Source organism: Sus scrofa, chromosome 6 (genome assembly GCF_000003025.6).
Source record: "Sus scrofa isolate TJ Tabasco breed Duroc chromosome 6, Sscrofa11.1, whole genome shotgun sequence".
Lineage (NCBI taxonomy): Eukaryota > Metazoa > Chordata > Mammalia > Artiodactyla > Suidae > Sus > Sus scrofa.
Window position 1 is genome coordinate 9,847,254 of NC_010448.4, and position 26,310 is coordinate 9,873,563.

At 47.0% G+C, this 26,310-nt stretch overlaps 1 protein-coding gene across 9 annotated transcripts in view; it reads right to left on the reverse strand.

Annotated features, from left to right (window-relative positions):
• Nucleotides 1-23,795, reverse strand: part of WWOX (WW domain containing oxidoreductase) — a 960,840-nt gene extending 937,045 nt beyond the window's left edge. For all 9 annotated transcript variants that reach the window (XM_021097054.1, XM_021097057.1, XM_021097055.1 and 6 more), the window contains exons 1-4: nucleotides 23,331-23,795; nucleotides 17,244-17,308; nucleotides 16,368-16,425; nucleotides 13,166-13,344 (exon numbers count right to left, since the gene is read on the reverse strand). In XM_021097054.1, coding sequence (XP_020952713.1) covers nucleotides 13,166-13,344; nucleotides 16,368-16,425; nucleotides 17,244-17,308; nucleotides 23,331-23,437 — 409 coding nt within the window. In that variant the 5' untranslated portion in view covers nucleotides 23,438-23,795. The remainder of the gene's footprint in view (nucleotides 1-13,165; nucleotides 13,345-16,367; nucleotides 16,426-17,243; nucleotides 17,309-23,330) is intronic.

Below are 26,310 nucleotides of genomic sequence, written 5' to 3' on the forward strand. Positions count from 1 at the left end.
AGACTGCGCTGGAACCGCTCTATTTCCAGGGCTGACGACCCCTCTCCGGGAACCGCTCTATTTCCTGATCACCATGTTGCAGCCACTTCTACTTGTCTGTTATGAAGTGGGAGCCGAGGCACGGCAGGTCGGGTGGCGGTGTACACCTGCCCAGTCCCGCCCAGCGCTGCATGGCGCACAGGAAGAAGCAAAGCCTGCCCACGCCTCCGGGTCAGCAGGCGACACAGGGCTGCGGCCTGGAGGCCAGCCAGCAGACGCTCCGGGCGAGAGGCACCTTCCCCTGCAGACTGAGATGCTGGTCCCCACTGAGAGAGGTCCACAAGCTACAGCTCTCCATCTACAGAGTGGTCGGCTCAGAGCACAGGTTAGACCAAGCTCAAGGAGAGAAGAGCAACAGTTCTTCTTAGTCTGGGAGACAACACCCTACTGCCTGCAGCTCCCTAACACTGGGGGAGAAGAGGAGGCAGGAGGTGCAGGCTACAGGCTGGACGCCTCAGCAGACACAGAGGACGTGTTCCACCATCTTCCTGTGGCCCAGGGCATCCTGCTGATTGAAATTTTATCTAGGTTGTTCCTGTTGTGGCTCAGCGGGTTAAGAACCCAACTAGTATCCATGAGGACACAGGTTCGATCCCTGGCTTCACTCAGTGGGTTAAAGATCTGGCAATGCCATGAGCTGTGGTGTAGGTCGCAGACATGGCTCAGATCTGACGTGGCTGTGGCATAGGCTGGCAGCTACAGCTCACCTGGGAACTTCCATATGCTGTGGGCATGGCCCTAAAAAGAAGGACAAACAAAAAGAAAAATCTTACCTAAATTGTGGCTGATTTAGAGAATGTGGGGGTGACCTACTTTGATCATCTGATGCAGAGGTAGGAAACTTCCCATTAAGGGACCGAGAGTAGGGAATGTAAATTGGTATAACTACTGTAAGAACAGTATGGAGGTTCCTTAAAAAGCTAAAAACAGAACCATAGGATCCAGCAATCCCACTCCTGGGCATAAACCTGGAGAAAATCTTAATTCAACGAGATACAAACATTCCAATGTTCACTGCAGCACCATTTACAAGAGCCAAGACATGGAAGCAGCCAAAGTGTTCATCAGCAGAGGAACAGATAAAGAAGATGCAGTACATCCACACAATGGAATATTACTCAACCATGAAAAAGGAAGGAAATAATACCATTTGCAGCAACATGGATGAAACTAGAGATTCTCATACTAAGTGAAATATGTCCAACAGAGAAAGACAAATACCAGTTATATCATTTATATTTGGATCTAAAATATGATATAAATAAACTCATTTACAAAACAGACCCAGATTTGGAAATCACACTTAACGTTACCAAAGGGAAACACAGAGGGAGGGATAAATTAGGATCTTGGGACTAACATATACACACTACTATATACAATAGATAATCAATAGGACCTACTGTATAGCACAGGGAAATTTGCTCAATATTCTGTAATAATGTACATGGGAAAAGAATTTGAACAAGAATGCCTATGTGTATAACTGATTCATTTCGCTATACACCTAAAACACCAACGTAAATCAACTATATTCCAATAAAGTAAAAAAGAAAAAAAAAAGGCCAGAGAGTAAATATTTTAGGCTTTGCAGACCACAGGGTCTCTGTCATAATTATGCACCTCCTCTGGTGACATGAAAACAGCCACAGACAAAATGGAAATACACGGACGTGGCTGTGTTACAATAAAAGTTGACTTGCAAAATCAGGTGGCAGTCGGATTTAGCCCACGGGTCGTAGTTTGCCGACTCCCCATCTGGACAGTGGAAGCACATCAATAGCAGTACCCGGCTACAAACTTGTAAGAACTTACGACACTTGCTGTACAGCACAGGGAACTCTGTCCAATCACCTGTGATGGACATGATGGAGCATAATGTGAGGCAAAGAATGTGTGTGTGTGTGTGTGTGTGTATATATATATATGTATGACTGGGTCATTTTGCTGTACAGCAGAAATTGACAGACCACTATAAATCAACTCTAATAAAAAATTAAAAAAAAAAAAAGAAGTCACAACACTTTATTCTGACATTTCCTCAGAATCCTATCCACCAGAACCACCCAGATCCTTTTAAGCTGAATTAAGGAGGAGTTCCTCCAGCTGCCTTAGGAATATAAAATATTCAAAGTCTAAAATGCAGCTCTGGGTCACTTACAGCGGGGGAGGAAGATGACCAGACAAAACTGTGGAGGCCACTTCAAAGGGGGCAGTCTCCCGGCACAACCCTGCAAACCTGCAGGGCAAGGTGTCCCCTTGCCACCCGAGTGTCCCCTGGCCCAACAGAGAGCCTCGCCCATGGCAGGTCCAACCAAGCAGTGCCTTCTGGGGAACTGAAGCAAACAAACATCAGCAAGCGACCCCTGGCCGCGTCAGATTTGTAAACCAACCTCTGTACAGCAAGTGAGGCAACCTCTGCTTTCAGTGGTGGATTCATCACTCTCAGAATAAATACTGATGGTCTCCTCTCCCAGCCGCTCTGCTCCGCAAAGAACAGACATTCACAAGGCTAAAGACCGGACAGTTCGCACAGAGGAAACAGGCTGCCTTGAGCGGCACGAGCAGAGTGGATGCCAGCTTTGACAGAAGATGACTCTTGGACACCCAGAACCGTTGAAAATGAAGATTCCTGGTTCACTCTGCGCTCGGCTATTCCATTTGAAAGGGGCAGAAATAAAGTGGTGATAGCAATTTACAAATTAGCGTGTCCCATAGTCCAACAGAAGGACGGACTTTATCTGGAAGGCACAGCCTACTCAGGCCAGGACACTTCCTGAGGCAGCCGCGCAGGACATAAAAGCTGACTTAGTGGCGAGGCAAAGCCACAGGCCTGCCTTCGGCTCTTGAAGCCTGATACCATGGCTGCAGAGTGAGAGTTATTTGCAAGGATGTGATTGCCTGGAATGTTCAAAACGATGTTACTTCCAAAATTCAAGAGTACAAATCTTCAGCGCTCCCCAGACTCAGGCTCCTCAACAGTAGAGGGACCCACAGAGGGGCCAGGAGGAGCTGAAGGCATTTCCGAGGGAAGGTTCAAGGCGGCGAAACGGGGTGGGGGAGGAGACCTGAGACCTTCCCCACCGTCCTTCCCGGCCTGTGTGTTATGATCTGCCAACAAATGGGACTGGACCCTGGGCAGCTACTTGCAGGGTCCGCAAAACAGGTCAAGGTCCACAGGAAGGGACGCCTCTCAGGGCAAAGAGCTGTCAAGACGCAGAGTTTCTTCAAAGAGGCCAGAGGTCCACTCCGACCTGAAAGTCATTTGTTCTCAGTGCTTCTCCTGTCCGACCGGGACTCAATACCCAAGGACACACAGCTCACTGCATCCCCTGGACCAATGCCATCAGCCCTGGATTACGATGTCAGAAACCTGACCTTGCAAACCACAGGCAGAGCTGCAGCCAGACCCAAAGGTCTGCCATCCAGCGTCGGAGAGAGTCCAGTTTGAACACCTAAGCAGAAAACCATCAGCCGTCACGCATCCTACCCAGGAAAGGGAACAACCATCTATCCCAAGATGAAGGGAATGAGACCTTTCAGTTAATTTTCAGGCAGAGTGCTGGGAGTTCCTACTGTGCTGCAGAGGAAACCAATCTGAGCAGTTCGATTCCCGGCCTCACTCAGTGGGTTGAGGATCCGGCGTTGCTGTGAGCCATGGTGTAGGTCACCGACATGGCTCGAGTCCTGCGTTGCTGTGGCTGTGGTGTAGGCCGGCAGCCGTAGCTCTGATTTGACCCCTAGCCTGGGAATCTCCATATGCCTTGGGTGCGGCCCTGAAAAGACCAAAAAAAAAAATTTCTGGGAGAGAGGACAATATGGCGGAGGAGTAGGGGGACACGCTCGCCCTCTCCCACAAACACAACAAAAAAAGCACATCTACAGAATAAATGACTCGCACAGAACAGCAACCAATCGCTGGCAGAGGAACCTAAACTCCAATAACGGCAAGAAATTCGTGACATTATTGGGCAGAACGGGAGAAAAGAGGAGAGTGAGAGAAGGTGAATCCCAGCGGGACGGGCGCTCCCGAAAGGGAACTGCGGAGGAGAAAGGGATCCCGCACCCTGGAAAGTCACCTACCGGGGGAAAGATCAAACGAACCGGAGGAATCTCCAGATGCAGAGAAGAGTGTAGCAATAAGTTGGAGTACGGAAAAGCCGATCAAGAACCCAACGGACCATCTGAACTACGGGCACAGTCACCAAAAATTGAGACGCCTGGGTAGGGGCTGGGCACCGAATCCTCGGCTCCAGAGGTTAGTCCCCAGGAAGGGGCCGGGGGACGCCTGGGTGGGGGCTGGGCACCGAGACCTCGCCTCCGAAGGTTAATCCCTGAGAAAGGGCTGAGGGACGCCTGGGGGGGGCTGGGCACCGAGACCTCGAGACCTCGGCTCCAGAGATTAGTCCCTGGGCTAGGGGGGAGGGGCAGAGCGGAAACTGCTTGGGAGGTCTAGAAACCAGTTGACGGGACAGAGACTGCCTGGGAGACTAGAAAACAAAGCTGTCGCAGAGGAAGGGAGCAATACTCCAGGAGTGGGGAAGGGGAAAGTCACATCAGAGGGAACCTGGGAGAAAAGCCTGGTCTGTGCCCGTGCTGGGGAGGGGAGAGAAGAAGGGGTGGGTCCCCATAGAATACCCCCCACGCCACAGCAAGCTTACAGGCCCACTAGCTAGCTGAAAGCTGTGCTTCCCAGTGCATTCCCTCCCCCCACCCCCCCACCCCCTACCTCTCGCTAGACCTGGGGCTGCCTGCCATCCAGGAGGGCTGGCCTCAACAATTGCCTGAAGCCTACCACCGCAGGGGCTGTCCCTGCACAGGCCTGCTTGCCCTTTGGAGGGGCTACACTTCCGCAGAGCAGCACCAAACACCACCAGCCCCCGAGAAAAGGCCTGCAGCCCAGAAAAGCTAGAACAAGCTTAGCCAGGCTGTGAATAGATCGGCCTAATTCTCGGACGGTTTTTCTGAGTCGGGTTGCCCCTGGGAGGAGCCTCTTAGGTTTCCAACGGCCCTGCTACCCGCACAAGCCCCCAGGGGATGCTCTAGTGGACCAGCTGCATAGGACTGCAGCTCCAGGCAGGACCCCCTGCAGCCCAGAAAAGCTGCAACAAGCCTGGCCCAGTCGGGAAAAGATCTCAGACGATTTTTCTGAGTTGGGCTGCCCTGGAGAGGAGCCTCTTGGGTCTCCAACGGCCCTGCTACCCGCCCAAGCCCCCAGGGGGTGCCCCACTCCCATGAAATAACTGCTCAGCACCACCAGCCCCCTGGAAGAGCCCCTGCAGCCCAGAAAAGCTGCAACAAGCTCGGCCAGACTGTGAAAAGATCCGCCTACATTCTCAGGCTGTCCTTCTGAGTTGGGCTGCCCTAGGCAAGTGCCTCTTAGGTTCTCAGTGACCCAGATAGCTGCTCCAGCCCCCAGAGGGTGATGCACCCCTGAAGAGCAGCTGCCCAACACCGCAACCCCCTGCAAGAACCCCACAGGCTAAAAACACCAGAGCAAGCTCTGCATGACCAAGTGAAATCTGCTACCATCGTGGGGTGGACCTCCCAGTCCTGTCTGCCCTCAGGAAGTCCTCCTTTGCTTCAAAGAAACACTGTTAGCTCCATCAACACTCCAGAAAAGCCACTGCCTCAAAAAAGACTGACCAACAACGCCAGCCCTCAGGAAATATTCCACGGCAGTGACAAGGCAAACACTGCCCGATAACAGAGAGTACAACTCCCTCAGGAGAAAGAAAACAACAAGCAAGATGAAGAAGCTGAGAAACCACCCCCAGTCAAACCAACAGGAGAACTCACCTAAAACAGTCAACAATGAAACAGATCTCTGCAGTCACAGACCTGGAGTTCAAAACAGAAATAGTGAAAATACTGAAGGAATTAAGAGAAGATATGAACAGTAATGCAGATACCCTCAGAAAGGAACTAGAACATATAAGGAGGAGCCAAGAAAAACTAGAACATTCACTTGCAGAGAAGCAAACTGAACTAGGGGCAGTAAAAACCAGAATGAATAATGCAGAAGAACGAATCAGTGATATGGAAGATAGAATAATGGAAATCACTCAATCTGGTCAACAGACAGAAAACCGAATCAAAAAACTGGAAAGCAATATAAGAGACCTATGGGATAATATAAAGCAGGCCAATCTACGCATAATAGGAATTCCAGAAGGAGTAGAAAAAGATAAGGGAATGGAAAATATATTTGAAGAAATTATCGATGGAAACTTCCCAAGTCTAAAGGATACTGGATTCAAGATACAAGAAGCACAGAGGGCCCCAAACAAACTGAACCCAAACAGATCCACACCAAGACACATCATAATAAAAATGGCAAAAGTTAGTGATAAAGAGAGGATCCTCAAGGGAGCAAGAGAAAAACAGAATGTTACCTACAAGGGAACCCCCATAAGAATATCAGCTGATTTCTCTACAGAAACACTACAGGCCAGGAGGGAATGGCAAGAGATATTTAAAGTGCTAAAAGGAAAAAATATGCAACCTAGAATACTCTATCCAGCAAGAATATCATTTAAAATAGAAGGGGAAATAAAAATTTTTCCCAGCAAACAAAAACTTAAAGAATACAGCAACACAAAACCCAGGTTAAAGGAAATATTGAAAGGGCTTCTCTAAACCAAAAAGAAAGGAAGGAAAGGGAAGAAAAAAGAAAAGAAAAAAAAAAAAAGAAGAAGAAGAAGAAGAGGAAGAACCAGGGCTGAGGAAACCGCAATCAGAGAGCAGTCACTCAAATAAGCCAGCATACAGATTTAATCATGAACATGCTTCAAACAAAATAAAAAGAAAAAAAAATAAAAAAGAGTCATCAAAACCATAACATGTGGGCAAGGGATGTTAGGAGGTAAATAACCCTTTTTGTTTGTATGTATGTCTCTCTTCTTAATTTTTTTTTTTTTTTTTTTTTTTTTTTTTTTTGTCTTTTTTGTTGTTGTTGTTGTTGCTATTTCTTCGGCCGCTCCCGCGGCATACGGAGGTTCCCAGGCTAGGGGTTGAATCGGAGCTGTAGCCACCGGCCTCCGCCAGAGCCACAGCAACGCTGTGGGTGCGTGGTGTGCGACCTACACCACAGCTCACGGCAACGCCGGATCGTTAACCCACTGAGCAAGGGCAGGGACCGAACCGGCAACCTCATGGCTCCTAGTCGGATTCGTTAACCACTGCGCCACGACGGGAACTCCTCTCTTCTTAATTTTAATATAGTAATGAAGTGTTTGAACTTACAGGACCATCAGGCTAAAACACACAATTATGGGAAGGGGTTAGCATACTTAAAAAACAGGGCAACCACAAGCCAAAACCAAATATTGCATTTGCAAAAAATGAAAAAAAAATACACTTAAGCAGATAATAACAGGAGACCATCCAACCAAAAAAAAAAAAGAAAGGAAGAATGGAGAACCATAGAATCAACCGGAACACGAGGTTCAAATGGCAATAAATAATCATCTATCAATTATCACCTTAAATGTCAATGGACTGAATGCCCCAATCAAAAGACACAGAGTGGCTGAGTGGATAAAAAGGCAAAAACCTTCAATATGCTGCCTACAAGAAACTCACCTTAGGACAAAAGATACATATAGATTGAAAGTGAAAGAGTGGGGAAAAATATTTCACGCCAATAGACATGACAGAAAAGCAGGAGTCGCAACGCTCATATCAGACAAAATAGACTTTAAAACAAAAGACATAAAGAAAGACAAAGAAGGACACTATTTAATGATTAAGGGATCCATCCAAGGAGAGGATGTTACTATCGTCAACATATATGCCCCAAATATAGGAGCACCCAGATACATACAACAAATATTAACAGACATAAAGGGAGATATTGATGAGAATACAATCATAGTAGGAGACCTAAATACCCCCCTCACATCAATGGACAGATCCTCTAGACAGAAAACCAATAAAGCAACAGAGATCCTAAAGGAAACAATAGAAAAGTTAGACTTCATTGATATCTTCAGGACACTACATCCAAAAAAAGCAGAATACACATTCTTCTCAAATGCTCATGGAACATTCTCAAGAATCGACCACATATTGGGACACAAAGTAAATCTCAATAATTTAGGAGCGTAGAAATTATCTCAAGTATCTTCTCTGACCACAATGCCATGAAATTAGAAATCAACCATGGGAAAAGCAAAGAGAAAAAACCTACTACATGGAGACTCAACAACATGCTACTAAAAAACCAATGGGTCAATGAGGAAATCAAGAAGGAAATTAAAAATTACCTTGAAACAAATGATAATGAAGACACAACCTCTCAAAATCTAAGGGATGCTGCGAAAGCAGTGCTCAGAGGGAAATTTATAGCAATACAGGCCTTTCTCAAAAAAGAAGAAAGATCCCAAATTGACAACTTAACCCTCCACCTAAACGAATTAGAAAAAGAAGAACAAAAAAGTCCTAAAGTCAGCAGAAGGAAGGAAATTATAAAGATCAAAGAAGAAATCAATAAAATAGAGACTCAAAAAACAATAGAGAAAATTAATAAAACCAAGAGTTGGTTCTTTGAAAAGGTGAACAAAATTGACAAACCCCTGGCCAGACTCACTAAAAAGAGGAGAGAAAGAACCCAAATCACCAAAATTATAAATGAAAAAGGAGAAATCACAACGGATACAGCAGAAATACAAAAAACCATAAGAGAATACTATGAACAACTGTATGGCAACAAGTTTGACAATCTGGAAGAAATGGACAATTTTCTAGAATCTTACAGCTTGCCAAAACTGAATCAAGCAGAAACAGACCAACTGAACAGACCGATCACTAGAAATGAAATTGAAGAGGTCATAAAATCACTCCCTACAAATAAAAGTCCAGGACCAGATGGCTTCACAGGTGAATTTATCAAACATATAAAGAGGAATTGGTGCCCAGCCTCCTTAAACTCTTTCAAAAGGTTGAAGAAGAAGGAATACTCCCAAAGACATTCTATGAGGCCACCATCACCCTCATTCCAAAACCAGACAGAGATACCACCAAAAAAGAAAACCATCGCCCAGTATCATTGATGAATATAGATGCAAAAATTCTCAACAAAATCTTAGCCAACCAAATCCAATAACATACCAAAAAAATTATACACCATGGCCAGGTTGGGTTCATCCCAGGTTCACAAGGATGGTTCAACATACGCAAATCAATCAGCATCATACACCACATTAACAAAAAAAAGGTCAAAAATCATATGATCATCTCAATAGACGCAGAAAAAGCATTTGACAAAGTTCAACATCCATTCATGATCAAGACCCTCGCCAAAGTGGGTATAGAGGGAACATTCCTGAATATAATCAAAGCCATTTATGATGAACCCACAGCAAATATAATACTCAATGGGGAAAAACTGAAAGCCTTCTCACTCAAATCTGGAACAAGACAGGGATGCCCACTCTCACCACTGCTCTTCAACATAGTTTTGGAAGTCCTAGCCACAGCAATTAGACAAACAAAAGAAATCAAAGGCATCCATATAGGAAGAGAAGAGATCAAACTGTCACTGTATGCAGATGACAGGATACTATACATAGAAAACCCTAAGGACTCAACCCCAAAACTCCTTGAACTGATTAATAAATTCAGCAAAGTGGCAGGATATAAGATTAACATTCAGAAGTCAGTTGCATTTCTGTATACCAGCAATGAAACATTAGAAAAGGAATACAAAAATACGATACCTTTTAAAATTGTACCTCACAAAATCAAATACCTCGGAATACACCTGACCAAGGAGGTAAAGGACCTATATGCCGAGAACTATAAAACTTTAATCAAAGAAATCAAAGAAGATGTAAAGAAATGGAAAGATACTCCATGTTCCTGGATTGGAAAAATCAGTATTTTAAAAATGGCCATACTACCCAAAGCAATCTACAGATTCAATGCAATCCCTATCAAATTACCCAGGACATTTTTCACAGAACTAGAACAAACAATCCAAACATTTATATGGAACAACAAAAGACCCAGAATCGCCAAAGCAATCCTGAGAAACAAAAACCAAGCAGGAGGCATAACTCTCCCAGACTTCAAGAAATACTACAAAGCCACAGTCATCAAAACAGTGTGGTACTGGTATCAAAACAGACAGACAGACCAATGGAACAGAATAGAGAATCCAGAAATAAACCCTGACACCTATGGTCAATTAATCTTTGACAAGGGAGGCAAGAACATAAAATGGGAAAAAGAAAGTCTATTCAGCAAGCATTGTTGGGAAACCTGGACAGCTGCATGCAAAGCAATGAAACTAGAACACACCCTCACACCATGCACAAAAATAAACTCCAAATGGCTGAAAGACTTAAATATATGACAGGACACCATCAAACTCCTAGAAGAAAACATAGGCAAAACACTCTCTGACATCAACATCATGAATATTTTCTCAGGTCAGTCTCCCAAAGCAATAGAAATTAGAGCAAAAATAAACCCATGGGACCTCATCAAACTGAAAAGCTTTTGCACAGCAAAGGAAACCCAAAAGAAAACAAAAAGACAACTTACAGAATGGGAGAAAATAGTTTCAAATGATGCAACTGACAAGGGCTTAATCTCTAGAATATATAAGCAACTTATACAACTCAACAGCAAAAAAACCAATCAATCAATGGAAAAATGGGCAAAAGACCTGAATAGACATTTCTCCAAGGAAGATATACAGATGGCCAGCAAACACATGAAAAAATGCTCAACATCGCTGATTATAAGAGAAATGCAAATCAAAACTACCATGAGATACCACCTCACACCAGTCAGAATGGCCATCATTAATAAATCCACAAATAACAAGTGCTAGAGGGGCTGTGGAGAAAAGGGAACCCTCCTGCACTGTTGGTGGGAATGTAAACTGGTACAGCCACTATGGAGAACAGTTTGGAGATACCTTAGAAATCTATACATAGAACTTCCATATGACCCTGCAATCCCACTCTTGGGCATCTATTCAGACAAAGCTCTACTTAAAAGAGACACATGCACCCGCATGTTCATTGCAGCCCTATTCACAATAGCCAGGACATGGAAACAATCCAAATGTCCATCGACAGATGATTGGATTCGGAAGTGGTGGTATATATACACAATGGAATACTACTCAGCCATAAAAAAGGATGATATAATGCCATTTGCAGCAACATGGATGGAACTAGAGAATCTCATCCTGAGTGAAATGAGCCAGAAAGACAAAGACAAATACCATATGATATCACTTATAACTGGAATCTAATATCCAGCACAAATGAACATCTCCTCAGAAAAGAAAATCATGGACTTGGAGAAGAGACTTGTGGCTGCCTGATGGGAGGGGGAGGGAGTGGGAGGGATCGGGAGCTTGGGCTTATCAGACACAACCTAGAATAGATTTACAAGGAGATCCTGCTGAATAGCATTGAGAACTATGTCTAGATACTCATGTTGCAACAGAAGAAAGAGTGGGGGAAAAACTAATTGCAATATATACATGTAAGGATAACCTGGCCCCCTTGCTGTACAGTGGGGAAAAAAAAAAAAAAAAAAAAAATTTCTGACAGTGTTAAATATAAAAAAAAAAAAAAAAAAGTATTTCACTTAGGTCCTTACTTTTTCTTAATTATCCTACACTGTCTTGGTCCACGCCCTCACCTAACCGTCAGCAACACCATTCACACAACATACTGTTTTCGGGATAAAGGAGTAACCAGCTGTTATTTCTAACTAATTCAGCATCATGGGTTTTTCTATCAATGATAATTACAGAGAATCAACCCCAAAACAGTTCAGAAAATTGGAGTGAACAAACCCTCAGCCTAGGATAAGGTCTGAGAGTTGATTTTCAATAAAGCCCTCTCCAATTTAAAAAAAAATCCCATTTGCTTCTTTGCCTTCATCAAGAAGTACAGCACAGGCTCTGCAGTGGGACTGGGGCTTGTTAGGTTTCAGACCCTGGGCTAGTTCACAACGGAAACGGAGCCTCTACAAATGTACTTCCCCTCATGATACCTGGGAATGTTTCCCCAAGTTCAGGAAGGGGTCACTGGAAATTAAGAAAGACCAAGAAGGAGTTCCTGGCGTGGCGCAGTGGTTAACGAATCCGACTAGGAACCATGAGGTTGCGGGTTCAGTCCCTGCCCTCGCTCAGTGGGTTGACGATCCGGCGTTGCCGTGAGCTGTGGTGCAGATTGCAGACACGGCTCGGATCCCGCGTTGCTGTGGCTCTGGTGTAGGCTGGTGGCTAGCCTGGGAATCTCCGTATGCCGTGGGAGAGGCCCAAGAAATAGCAAAAAAAAAAAAAAAGAAAGACCAAGAAAGGAGAAGCACAGGAGATGGAAAAGGGAGCGAGGAGACCAGGGGCTGTGAAGGGCCAAAAGGACAGAGAGAACCTGCCAGCCGACAGCTGAAGCCCAGGCCACAGTCCCTTTTCTTGTCTCCGTAAATTAACCTAAAGACGCAGATCCTTATCCACAGCAGCTGGTTCCTACAGATTCAGAAACTGATGGCAAGGGACCAAGAAGAAAACCAAACGGCGACGGATGGCACGAGCATCTGCGTCGCCGTGGCTCCTTTACGGGCCCATGATGCCAGGGAGAGGACGCCCTCCCTGCTGTCACCTGGTTCAACACGGTCAACTCACAGGGTTAATGGAGAGGTCAAGGCAACGACTAATTAATTCTCCACCTCTGCTAAGAAATAAGATCCTGTTGCCAAAGGAAAATGACACTGGCAGTGACCAGCCGACACCAGCAGGGTCCTTTGTTCCAGAGCCCCGACACGCTGCTGCTCCCCCCGACAGTCCACTACCCATCAACGCTGGGCCGGATGTGTCCTCAGGCCACCAGCAGTCCACGCCAGAAACTCCTCGACAGAGCCTGCCGCCTCCAATCCTTGCAAACCAAAACAGCCACGGCCTTGTGCTGAGCGGTCAGCTTGCAGAGAATTCAAGGTCAGCCCTTCCTTCCCCGCTCACACCGGGCCTGACCAAGAGGCTCTAAGTACCTTGTTAAGGGAGAGACTCACTCATAAACATTTCCTTAGAGTCGGATGTAAGCAGATGTCACCCGAGCAGTGACAACAGGAGTCACAACACCGCGGTCAGTTCATGGCCTACCTATTCCTGAGTTGGCGCCCGTCACCACGACCACTTTGCCACTGAAATCCCGGCCCTGGAGTATTTCCATGGCGGTCGTGCTGCTGTCGTACCGCTGCCTGGTGGTCGGTTTCGTAGGATTTTCGTCCACGGTAAATGCCAGTCTTGGGTCCAAGTAGGTCGTTCTCTTATTTATGTGGCTGCAAAGGAACCCGTGGGAGTGAACACAGGCGTGTCTAACAAGGTAAGCTTCCAGCTGAGGCTACAGGCAAGGCCCATTTTTTCCCATTCTAAGAAAAAGGCTTATTTTTAGCCCCAGAAAGACCTGGGGTCCATTTAGTCCATCCTCTGGTCTCCAGAAGGACGACATTCCTGCCCAGGAAGAAGAGGTCTCAAACCGTCTCTTTGCATCTGCCCGTAAGATAGGCTGTGACAGACAAGGCCACTGGCCATGTACCCTCAGATCTCAAGAACAGAGACGGCTTTTGAGTTTCTTTTTAATTCATGTAAATGTGGCTCTAAGATTAGGTGGGCACGCCTGTCGGTGGATTTCAATTAAATCTCTTATGTGCCAGAGCCTAAGAAGATGGGCAGACAAGTAGAAAACTCAGAATGATAAAGGACTTGACAGCATTTACAAGACCAGCCAACCACTAAAACTCTATGAATTTTCCATTTAAGATTGTACTCACACACACACTCTAATCTCAATTCGCAGTTGATCTAAATCTTGTAGAAACAATACCAAAATATATCGGTATGTATGGATTAATATATAATACATAAATTTTTTTTTTTTTTGGCCGTACCTGGAGCATATGGATGTTGCAGCTACTAGCAGGGTGATCCTTATATAATAGAACTTATTTTTTACATTTTTTTGGCTGCACCCATGGCAGGTTCTGCGCCCCCGCGGTGACCGGAGCCACTGCAGTGACAACGCTGGATCCATAACCTGCTGTGCCACCAGGAACTCCTATTTTTTACATTTTAAATGTCATCTTGGGATTTGAGGTAGACCTCAGAAGATGTTAAAAACTATTAAAAATGCCCCAGAAAGAGATTTCCTGAGTTAAAATGCATTTGTTATGCGAGTGTGTTATAAAATGATATACAGTTTAAAATCTATACACATCACTCCATAAATATTAAGACCCAGGATAACCCAACTTTCCCTCTGATTTATAACCAGAGCTGCCAGGGAAGCCTTTTGCCCTCCATGTCAATACAGAGGACAGAGCAGACCTGGAGCCAGCTCCTCCCTGACTTCACCTCAGGAGCGAGAATAAGCTGTGGTAAAAGTATTTCCACCACAGGAACAAATCTGGGCTTGTTCCCAGAGGGAACTGGTTGCTGAGCATCTCTCGGCATGTCACTCTAGCAGGATCGGGGGACGACTGGCCAGCCAGCCAGCACCCTCCTCCCTTAGGGCACTCTGGGGAATGAGGGAGCGAATATTCCAGGCATAAGGTGGTGAAAATTACGTCTGGCTCCTGTTAGGTGCTGGGCAGGCGGTTACTACTACATTTTGTTACTGGAATCATTCTAAAGATAGTTTTATAGACAAGGCTGCTCAAAACATTATTTACCTTTACAGGCACACCTTGCATTGCAGGGTCAGTTCCAGACCAATGCAATAAAGTGAACACAGCAACAAACCGAGTCACACAAAAGCTGTGGTTTCCTAGAGCACGTTACACTTACACCATGCTGTCAGCTATTACGTTTGCAACAGCATCGTGTCTAAAAAAAAAAAATCTACGTACCTTAATTAACAAATGCTTGACTGCTTAAAAAAAACTGCTAACCAGGAGTTCTCTGATGGCCTAGTGGGTTGAGGCTCCTGCCTTCCCACCACTGTGGCTCTGGTTGCTGCTGTGCAGCGTAAGTTCAATCCCTGGCCCAGGAATTCCCACATATTGCCTGTGTGACAAAAAAGGAAAAAAAAAATACAAAAAAAAAAAAAAAAGAGAGAACCTGAAATAAACATTGCACCTCTCATTAAAAAAAAAAAAAAAAAAAAAAAAAAAAAAAAAAACACCGCTAACCATCATTGGAGGCTTCAGTGAGTCAATCTTTGCTGGTGGGGGGTTTGAAGTATCTCAAAAATTACCAAAATGTGACAGAGAAATAAACTGAGCAAATGCTGTTGGAAAAATGGAGCCAACAGACTGACTCGAGGAGAGGCTGCAACAAACCTTCAATTTGTTTAAAAAAAAAAACAAAAACAAAAAATTCAGTATCAGGTGTGCCCGCTATGGCTTAAGAATCCAGCTGCACCAGCTAGGGTCACTGCAGAGGATGCGGGTTCAATCTGCGGCCTGGGGCAGTGGGTTAAAGGGTGTAGCATTGCTGCAGTTGTGCCATAGGTCACAGCGTGGCTCAGATTCAGCCCCTGGCCTGGGAACTTCCATACGTCACGGGTGCGGCCATTAAAAAAAAAAAAAAATAGTAGTATCTGTCAAGTGCGGTTAAAACCACTCCTGCCTGTATGGAGCCTATCACAGGATTTCACAACATCAACGCCCCCAGGAGGAAATGGGATAAATTACACTCTATCACATGAAACAATTCTCTATCGCCATTAAACATCATTTTCTTGAAAAAGTTATAAGGATGTAAGAAAATGCTCACAAGAAAAATGTGGGAAAAAAGGTTTACTAAACAGTGCACACAATATAGTCTTTTGTTTTTAAGCATGTATATACAAAGACTGGAAGGAAAAAAATCCAAAAATTGTTCAAAGCAGTTATTTCTGCTAACAATTAACTTTTAATTATTAAAAGCAGTTATTTCTACTAAGGAGTTATTTCTGCTAACTACTAAAAGTAGTTATTTTTACTAAGAACTAAGTAGTTATTTCTGCTAAGAAAACATTCAAAAATTGTTAAACTAATTATTTCTGCTAAGAAATAATTGCTAAAAAGAAGTTATTTCTGCTAGTTATTCTGCTTATTTCTATTTAAAGTTTTAACAATTTTAAAATTGTTAAAAGCAGTTATTTCCACTATTTCTGTTAAAAGGAGTTATTTCTGCTAAGTATGTTCTATATACAACATACTTTTAACAGCTAATAACGGTTCAAAGCAGCTATTTCTGCTATAACTGGACTGCCATTATAAACTACATTTTTTTTTTACAAGGTATAATCTTTTCACACACAAAAAAAATTCCTATTAGAAAGCAAAACCGGCTGAGCATCAGTTTCCTTTTGGACACTTACTCGACAAAAAACACTTGTCCTTTCTCATCGGTTTCTTGCTCCCATCCATAGGGCAAATCTGAAACAGAAAAAGAGCAAGGGTCCGTGTGGGGTGAACTGAAGCCCCCGGCCCAGGGCAGGAGAGGCCACGCTCTCCCTGACCCAGCCCAGCAGACCAAAAGGACAGGACAGGGTCCCGCTGCGACAGACACAGACGGCCCTTCACCCCCACCCGACTCCGCCTTTCTCCCTCTTGCTCCAACGTAGCCTCTTTCACTCCTAATGACTCTCCAACACTCCATTCAGCTCCGGCTTTGGACAAAACCCCTTCCCGATGGATCCCATCCACACGGATTCTCCCTTGAATGACTTACCCACATTTCCACACTCGTCCGGGCACCCAATCCCACTCCTGCTGGGACTTGTGATAACTCTTACATGGTATCGTAGTTTCCTTTCCTTTTCCTGTGACTCTATGTTGTCCTTTCAAACAGATCCCAAACCTCTTGAAGGTTTTGGACCCTAAACCTCCCTAGACGTCTATTCCATGGATCACTTACTCGGAAGCACCGACCAATCACAACAAGCTTTACAGAATTCTGGTGTATTTCATTCCGAGACGGGAACCAAGAACAATTTTGCCAACAGTGCAACTATAGAAAAACCTACTAAACTGTGAGTTCAAGGCTGCGATTAACTTAATACCTTTTTATGAAAGGCCAGGAAGAAATCCTCCTTACTACCCCAACCCAAGACCTGACCACTTCCTTCTGCCAAGTTCCCCGAGGTCCCCAGAAGGAGAACTCCGCTCCACCAGGGTTCCCTCTCTGCCTGTGACAGTTCTCCCATCCAGGCTTTCAATGCCCGGTCCTCTCTGCTTTATGACAGCATACAGACCTCCTGCTATTCGCTTTCTTTTCCCAGTTTTCGGATGTTCCCATTGCGTCTTCTCCTCCGTGTGACTGTTTAAAAAAAAAAAAAAAAAATCCACAGAATAGTAAGTCCCCATTAATCAGAAATTAATCAACTGCGTTCATTTTCTCTCTCCCAAACAATACTCTCAAGAACAGTCAAGTCAGAGGTTCAGAAAGAAAAATTCAGAATATAAAATTGCTGTTTGCATCAGATTAGATTTTCTAGGTTGGAAGATGAGATTTTCTAGCAGTCTGTGGAACGCTCCAGCATTTATGAGCTGGAGGTGAGGCTGGAGGAACCGACGCCCACCTCGGCTGGAGGCCAATCCTAGGAACCTCCATCAGACACTCAAACTATCTAGAGAGGAGTTCAGTTTTGTATCTGTTTTAGTTTCATTCCAGGTTAGACTGAAAAACTATAGTCTAATACACAAGGCTGATATGTAGATATCATTTAGATATAAGCTTCATCTCCTTAAATATGAATTCTTTTCACAGATACTACTCCGAAGTGTTGGGTTTTTAAGGGTTTTGGGTTTTTTTCCCCCCATCTTACACCTCATTCTTCACCACCTCAGACGCAATTGGAACGAACTGCATCCGAGGTAATGAGGCAGGCAGGAAGGCGACCCCGTAGGTCACCCAGCCGTGTGCCTCTGGGTCAAGTCACTCAACTTGCTCATCCGCAAAACGGAAATAATCCTCATACTGACGTCACGAGACGTCACGAGGCTACTGGACCTAAAGGGTCGAACCCAGCACTTAGCGCATGAAACGCCCTCCAAAGTTCTACCACTGTGAACCAATCAGATATGCGCACCCCTCCGATTTCCAGGCCGCACCAGCGAGACACCTCAGAAGCACTAGGTTATCACAAACACCATGAGCCAGTAACTGACCAGTGACGCATGTCCACAGGTAAGGATCAAGTCCCGAGAAAAACATAACATTGCTTCTTCACAGAAACAGCTAGATGTTGCGGGAGGCACGCAAAGTTCCCACGCTCAGGCCACAGTAGAAAATACTTTTTTTTTTTTTTTTTGTCTTTTTGTTGTTGCTATTTCTTGGGCCACTCCCACGGCATATGGAGGTTCCCAGGCTAGGGGTCGAATCGGAGCCACAACAACGCGGGATCCGAGCCGCGTCTGCAACCTACACCACAGCTCACGGCAACGCCGGATCCTTAACCCACTGAGCAAGGGCAGGGACCGAACCCGCAACCTCATGGTTCCTAGTCGGATTCGTTAACCACTGCACCACGATGGGAACTCCGAAAATACTATTTCATCACTGGCAGCCAGGTCCTTCCCGACCCCTTACTGTAAAGAGAATAAATACAGAGCGCGTGCAACCGCGCCTGTGAGATGATGCAAGTCATTTCGGAGTTCCCCGGTGGCCTAGCAGTGGAAGAGTCAGTATCGTCACCACGGCAGCGCGTGCGGGTTTGGTCCCTGGCCCGGGGATGTCCATGGGCGCAACAAAAAAATTTAAAAAATTAAAAAATGTTTTTAAAAGCAGGGTCCTTCCAAACACTGTGGCTTCCGGGGTTCTCGCCAAGTTTTAGTGGCCAGCACAGGGACACCATCGACAATGGACACAAAAGGCCAGAGACCTGAGCTCCCATACGTCCTGCATGCAGTCACCAGTCTCCCGGCTCCACACCCACCTGCTGGAGCCACTGGAAGGTAAGAAACACACACCTGGGACAGCGAGTGGTGAACAACACCGTCACCCTACAAAGAGAGGGTGTCCGCAGTGAGGACCAGCTGCCACCTGTCCAACTACCAGCGTCCAACCCTGCCGGCCCCGGGGAGTCCTGACTCCCCAGAAGGATAACCCTCTCCTGGACAGCCTGACTCCAGCCCCTGCCCGAGGCACTCCCGAACATGGGCCCAAATCACTCTTTTGCCATGAAGACCAACCCTGGTCTCTACCTGCCAGATGCCAATACAGCTGTGACAACAAGCGTCTCCAGACTGCCCACCAATCCCACCCCTTACCCGCTAGGTACAGGGTCCCGGGGGAGAGCCTGATGTCTAACAAAACAAAACTGTGTTTGGCGGCGAGGCTTTCAGAGCCTGAGGCCACATTTTCTGCTCCTTCCACCCACTTCCCTGTGCCTCAGTTTCCCCATCAGTGAAAAGGGGATAATGATGGCCCAACAGAGGACTGAGGGCGTTAACATGGGTGCAGAAAGAAGAACTGTGCCTTCCCCCACGAGAAGGAGCCTTTTAAATAAACTTTTATATAAAAATTCATTAAAAGGTGTTCCTTTTTAACTGTAACCTAGAATGACTTTTTAATGAACCAAAAATTACAACGCATGTCCCCAAATTGTTATCTTATTCTCCCTTAAATGGAAGCCCTCTTTTATTTTCCTTTTCTTTCACTAAGCTCTTTGTCATTTAAAGAGATAATTAACACTGAATTTAATTTAAAGCAAAGGGACCAAAATTAAATTCACAGCACATTACATGGGTATCACTTTCAAATATGCTCTCTTCTAAGGCTTTTTTTTAACCCCCTTTTTGGGACCAGGGGTCAAATCAGACCTACAGCTGCAGGCCTACACCACAGCCATAGCCATACAGGATCTGAGCCACATCTGTGACCTAGACCCAAGCTCACAGCAACACCTGCCAGATCCCCGACCCACTGAGCCAGGCCACAGATCAAACCCACATCCTCATGGATACTCGTCAGATTCACTTCTGCTGCGCCATTTCTTGAAGGTAACTGGGAGATCCAGAGCCAGTGGATAGGGACCAGCCCACACTGGGACAGGCCAGCTGTCCCTCTGCTGCCAAGAGGCCTGGGCTTCAGAAGAAAAGCAGCGGGGGAGGGGGGGACCCAGGAAGGCCAGGCACCTAACTAGAGCAACAGCCCCGACTTCATCCTCTGTCCCCAGCCCCTGGTTAAGGAACAGAGAAAGGCCCACCTGTGCTCTCTGGTGACAAGTCTGCTCTCAGCAGCAACAACGTCCCCTCCCTGGAGCCCAGCCTGGGGGGACCACGAGCCATGTGAACCGAGTGCCCTTGAGGTCTGACTGCACGGTGGGGCGTGTGCGGAAGCCTGAGGGGCAACAACCCACAGGAGAGAAGAGGGCCGCGGCTACAAGCGGTGGTTCCCAAAAGACACCAGAGGTCTCCTGGGGAGCTCCGTGCTCCATCCTGGCGAGACCCTGAGGAAGTGGGAGGAAGACCACGTGGACTCCGAGGGCAAATCTCCGGACGGCCCCTGAGCCACATCCCCAAACCTCAAGGGCTGAGTGGCCTTCCAGAGTTAGGAGAGAGAAGAAAAACCAGGAGGCTTGCAGGTCAGAAGAGATCCAGGGGGACTTCTGGGAATCCAGGGTCAGGATCAGTCAGAGGTATCCTTCAACCTTGAGCCAAAGAAAAGAGGGCCAGAAGGACTCGAGGGACATCTAGAGACAGGTACTTCGCCCCCAGCTGGGAGCCCACCAAGCCTTGTCACCAGTCAGTGCAAACACCAGGACCAGACACTGCTGTGGGTGGGGATTTTTCAGACCATATATGCACCACTGATCCCCAGAAGCTGTGGGAGAGCTGGCTGGGGTGTGCAGGTCTTATTTACTGGAAGCAGGGACACCATTCAGAAAGCAAGCAGATGGGCAAGGCCACCCAACATAAGGTGAGACAAAGGAGAAAAGATGGGGTGAGCACAGGGAAAAGAGCCCCCAGATCTAACTTGAGGCTCCAGGCGCCTCGAAAGGAAGCCAGGGAGCTCCCTGGTGGCCAAGCAGTTAAGGATCCAGTGTTGTCACTGCCGTGGCACAGGTTTGATCCCTGGCCCGGGAACTTCTGCATGCCACAGGTGCAGCCAAAAAAAAAAAAAAGAAGAAGAAGGAAGCCACGGAGCAGAGGAGCCCCCAAAAACTGGAGCTGGGAAGCAGGCTGTGTGCCTCTCTGCACTCCTGGGGCCTAAGGCCACCTGGCCAGGGAGGCCCGCAGGAAACCCTCGCCAGATGAACTCATGCACTCACTCTTCCCCATGGACTTGTTCCATGGCTCCTGCAAGCGAAGCGTGGGGCATAGGGAGGGGAACGAGAAAAGGTCTCTGCCCTCGTGAACTTGACAACTTGGGGACGGCCAGAGAGCAAACGGGGCCAAGGAGAGCACAGAAAACCACATACAAGGGATCGCAAGGTGCCAGGAAGAGGGCACAGACCCCCGTGCCTGTGGATGCTCTCAGGGGGGAGCAACATTTTAGCTCAGCTTCCGGGGCTGAACATGCCCTTCAGGCAAAGGCTGAGGGAACAGCTACCTCCTGTTCTGGAGCTGCCTGCAGCCCCCACATTCCAAGAATGTCCATTCTAGAGCAGAAGTCCTCCTTCTAAGGACGTAAACCCAGAGTTCCCGTCACGGCTCAGCAGAAAGGGATCTGACTTGTATCTGTGAGGACGCAGGTTCAATCCCTGGCCTTGCTGAGTGGGTTAAGGATCCAGCGTTGCTGTGAGCTGTGGTGTAGATCGCTGAGGCAGTTCAGATCTGGCACAGCAGCTACAGCTTCTATTCGACCCTTACCCTGGGAACTTCCATACATCGCGAAAGCAGCCCTGAAAAGGAAAAAAAAAAAAAGTTTTAAAAAATGAAGACGCAAACCCGAGGTCACCCCCTGGCTCCAAGTCTTCAGTGGACCCTCGAGCCCTGACAATGGAGCCTGGCTCCTTCATAAATAACCTGGGTCCTTCCTGCCTCATTCCTCAAGGTCTTGCAGCAACACAGGCCAGGCCCAGGACCCTGTCTCCCTGGGCTGCCCTCCTGTTCTTGGACTTGACCTCAGCTGCCAACCCCCCCCCCGCCACCCCCCCGCCCAGGCACCTCCTCACCTCCCCCAGCCCTAGAAAGACAGGAGGGCACTCAGGAAAGCGACAATGGGTCTTATTTCTCTCCATATAACCAGAGCCCAGCAAAGAGCCTGGGGCAGGATATGTTCCCAGTGTATCCTGATAAACTCATCAAGGGTTTTTTTTTTTTTTTTTTTTTTTGGTACCAAACCACCACAGGCAGGAGTGGCCCACAACCTAGGGCAGATCAGAAGCACCTGAGAAAATTTCCAACCTACCAATTAGGGTGGGGGAGGGGCGAGGAAATTACATGAGGATCTCTGGAGGTGGGAGACAGAAGAAGAGTATTTAAGTTTTCCAAGTGATGAGCTATACTTCAAAAAAAGAAAAGAAAAAAAGTTTTCCAGGTGTTGAAAATCACTGGTTTACACCTGTGTTCCTCAAAGCAAGGGTAACCTGCCTCACCTGGAAAGCTTCAAAGATAAAGATCCCCTATGTTGGGCATTCTGCTGCATGAGGGTCTCCGTGGCGACCCCAAAGCTCTATTTAAGATAGACCCCAGCTGATTCTAATATCGGGCCTAGAAGGTTCCGTCACAGCTGCAGAGAGCGGGAAAGAGGAGCAGTTATCCAGCACTGAGTATTTTCAGACCCATGCTAAGCGCTTTATGTACAGAAACTCACCTAAAACTCTATCAGCATATTTTGCAGATTTGAAAACCATGCCTGAGAGCTCTTCCCAAGACTCAAGGTCACATAGCCAGTGATAGGAAAACGGTGCTTCCAAAACTTTCCTGAGAACTATAATAAATCAGCTATGTGTTTTCTATATGTGCATACACGTGTACACACACATACACACATAGGATACTAAGATATTTGCTGAAAATACACACTCCTAGTCCCCACCCCAGACCCCCCAAGGAAGGAGCTAGACATGAGCATTTTTGTAAGGGGAAGGGGATGAGGCCGGTCTGCCATCCTTGCACCGTGCAGGCTGCCTACTGGGCAGCACCGCGCGAGCAGGGACGCCAAGTAACCCTCTGCTGCACCAAGAGTCAGAGGGGGCCGGCCGGTCCTCAGGACTCCAACAGCCCTCTATGTGAAACTCTTCAACCAACACTGCCACTTCGCCCGCCCAGGCCAAGCCGAAGTACGAGCCCGTGGCCCTCCCGGCGGAGGTGGCGTTCGAGGGTAGCGCGGCGTCCCGGGCAGGTGAGTAGTCAGGGTTCCAGGTGCGCCCCAGGCCCGGCGGCCCCCTTACTTGGCATAGTAAACCCAGCCGTCCTTGGTGGTTCTCTGCTCCCAGCCCGGCGGCAGCTCGTCCTCGCTGTCCGTGTCGTCCAGGCCCGCGTAGCGCAGAGCTGCCATGGCTGCAGAGGAGGCGCCGGGTCACCCGCTCGCTCAACAGCCCACTGCCGGGTCTCTGCGCCCAGGAACTCACTCCTGCTACAACCGAGCGCCGCGCGCCGCGGGTCCCGAACGCTCGCGCCTGCGCACTGCGCCTCCCGGTGCCCCTCAGCCGACACGGCAGCTGTAATCCACGCTCCGCAGTTTCGCAGCTGCTGGAGAGAAAGGGGGCGGGGCCCAGGAAGCTTGTGGGGAAAGCACGGACGAGCTCGCACGGCCGCTCGGCTGCAAGTAAAAAGCGGTAAACCCTCCGTGGCGCTGGAGATGGAGCCGAGCCTCGAGACCTCCTCTCCGCAGGCAAGGGGCGTGGGCATCCAGTCAAGGTCCAGGACTCCGCCCGTTGCTGGGCGACCCGTAGTCATTTCCGCGTTGTTCTAGCCAATCCTGCACGGGCGCCAGCAATTGGGCATCCTGGGAAATGTAGTCCAGACCTGGTCGGCATAGACAGTGGCGTCTAAAACAAGCAGGCAGAAGCTGCCTCTCTGGCTTCTAGCCTCTCCTTTTAGGACTTTACCAAACGCGAATGAACCCGCTCAAGAACGTTCCAGAACTTCCTATGACCCAGGCTGACTCGCAGACTTTGTTGCAACACTGCAAAACATGGGAAACATCAGAAACATAAATCCTGGCACCTTCTGCTGCCCTAACTTGGATACTTTTCTTCCAACCCCAGCACGGTTCCATTGATTTCTCCTGACTCGGTTTCAGGAAAAAGCAAGCCTCCAGCAGAGAAATTACAAATTTGAAAGGAGGGAAAGTGGGGAAAAGGCAGTGTTGCTTTTTCTCTTCTTCATGCCTTGAGACTGATAGTGCTTTGGGATTCCTGCTCTGCGTGTTTTTTAGGGGAGAAACTTGTTTTCCTTGGAAATCTACCCAACCAAAAGCTAACTTAACAAAAGCGTGTTTTAGTTTTAACGAACCCACTATCCCATCATAGATCTATCATAACATCACTCTGCAAATCCATGTATGTTTAAGTAAGCTACTATTAACTTGCCGATCTTCTGCTCACCCCAGTTTAACCCCTTGCCCCTGTCACCTAAGGCAAATGATTCCTTTGATATGAATAGGCAATTAGGTCACAAAGTCCCCTAATGGGGAGGGGGATGAACGCAGTCAAATGGCTCAGCCTCTGTTTCTCCAATCGTTGTCTGCAGCCTCTGCTCAGCTTCTCAAGAAACTAGTGCTTAGATTTATTTTGGTTCCCTGGCCAGGGCCTCTACTGGCACCTATTGCCTGTGACATGACATTATTCCACAGACAGTGCTAGAGCACAGCGTCTTCCCCCAACCTGGGTTGTGCCCAGGCAGGATTCTCAACTTCTTCAACCCTCTGCTCTTCCTACCACTTCAACAGTTCCGCCCAGGCTTCTCCTGCCACGGGCACTAGGGTTCCTCAATCTCAACACTACGGACATTTGGGGCCACATAATTCTTTCTGGGAGAAGGGGGGCTGTTCTGTAAGATGTTTAACCTCTAGCCTCTGCCCACTGGATCCAGTATCATCCCCTCCCCCACAGCTATAACAACCAGAAATGCTCCAGGCCTTGTCAATTGTGCCTCTAGTTGAGAACCACTAAGCCACCCTTAATCAGGAAATTACTAACAAGTGAATCAAATGCTGAGCTTTACCGAGGCATTGAAGAGCCAATTTCTGGCCAGAGATTCATGACGTGGTACTCAGATGCTGCTGGTTCTGAGCGTTGAGTTGTCTGGCATTATCTGAGGGCACCTGCCTTTCCATTTCCTAGGCCATCTTCAGGTGAAAGATGTGGGCTGACAAGGCTGTCTGGTGGCCCAGACACCAGTAATGGTCCCAAATTGTTACAATGACTCATTTTATTCCTCTCTTCCTACCTCTTATCTGTGGCCTTTATCAGAAGGTCAAATAAAGACATTCAGACATTTGGGGAATTGCGTAAGCATGCCAGATTTTAGGATTTATAGTCTTTTGTCTTCAGTGGCAGTAATATTGTTTTAATTAGGCTTATTTGATTGCAAGCAACAGAGACTCGCTCAAAACCTTATGATGAAGTTGCAAATGAGCTAAATTAGATTGTTGTCAGGACCTGCTGGAGCCCAAGAACAGGCGCTTTTTCTGGGTGACCTTTTTTGTTTCTCTTTCCTTACTGGCTTCCTCTATTTACATTTTCTGCTCCTCTTTAGCTTTGATGAGACTTTGACTTCAGATCTATCCAAGGGTGAACCCTATTTAACTGGTAAGATTATCATGGTTTTGCAGAATCTTAAGTTTGTAAATGAGGCAAGATCCTCGACATGTGCTTCCGAAAGCCTAAAGAATGTTTTTATAAAACCAACTGCATCACATTGATTATTAGAAGAGGTTAAAAAAGTTCAACATGTGATTATACAATACAACACCAGATGGCACTATGCACTAACCTTTTTAAGGCTATAGACCAATTTCTAACAAGAATTTTTACATTTGAACTTTTTCTTTTTCTTTTTTTTGCCATGACCATGGCTGGCAGTTCAGAAGGTCCCAGGCCAAGGGTCGAACCTGCGCCATAGCAGCAACCTGAGCTGCTGCAGTGACAACACTGGATCCTTAACCTGCTGCACCACAGAACTTGACATTTGAACTTCATAACTGATCACTTCTGCAGTAACTGATGTTATGAACATAAGGTTGATCAGTTTTTTTTGTTGTTTGTTTGTTTGTTGCTTTTTAGGACTGCACCTGCAGCATATGGAGGTTCCCAGGCTAGGGGTCTAATCGGAGCTACAGCTGCCAGCCTACACCACAGCCACAGCAAAGCAGGATCCCAGCTGCGTCTGCGACCTACACCACAGCTCACGGCAAGGCCAGATCCT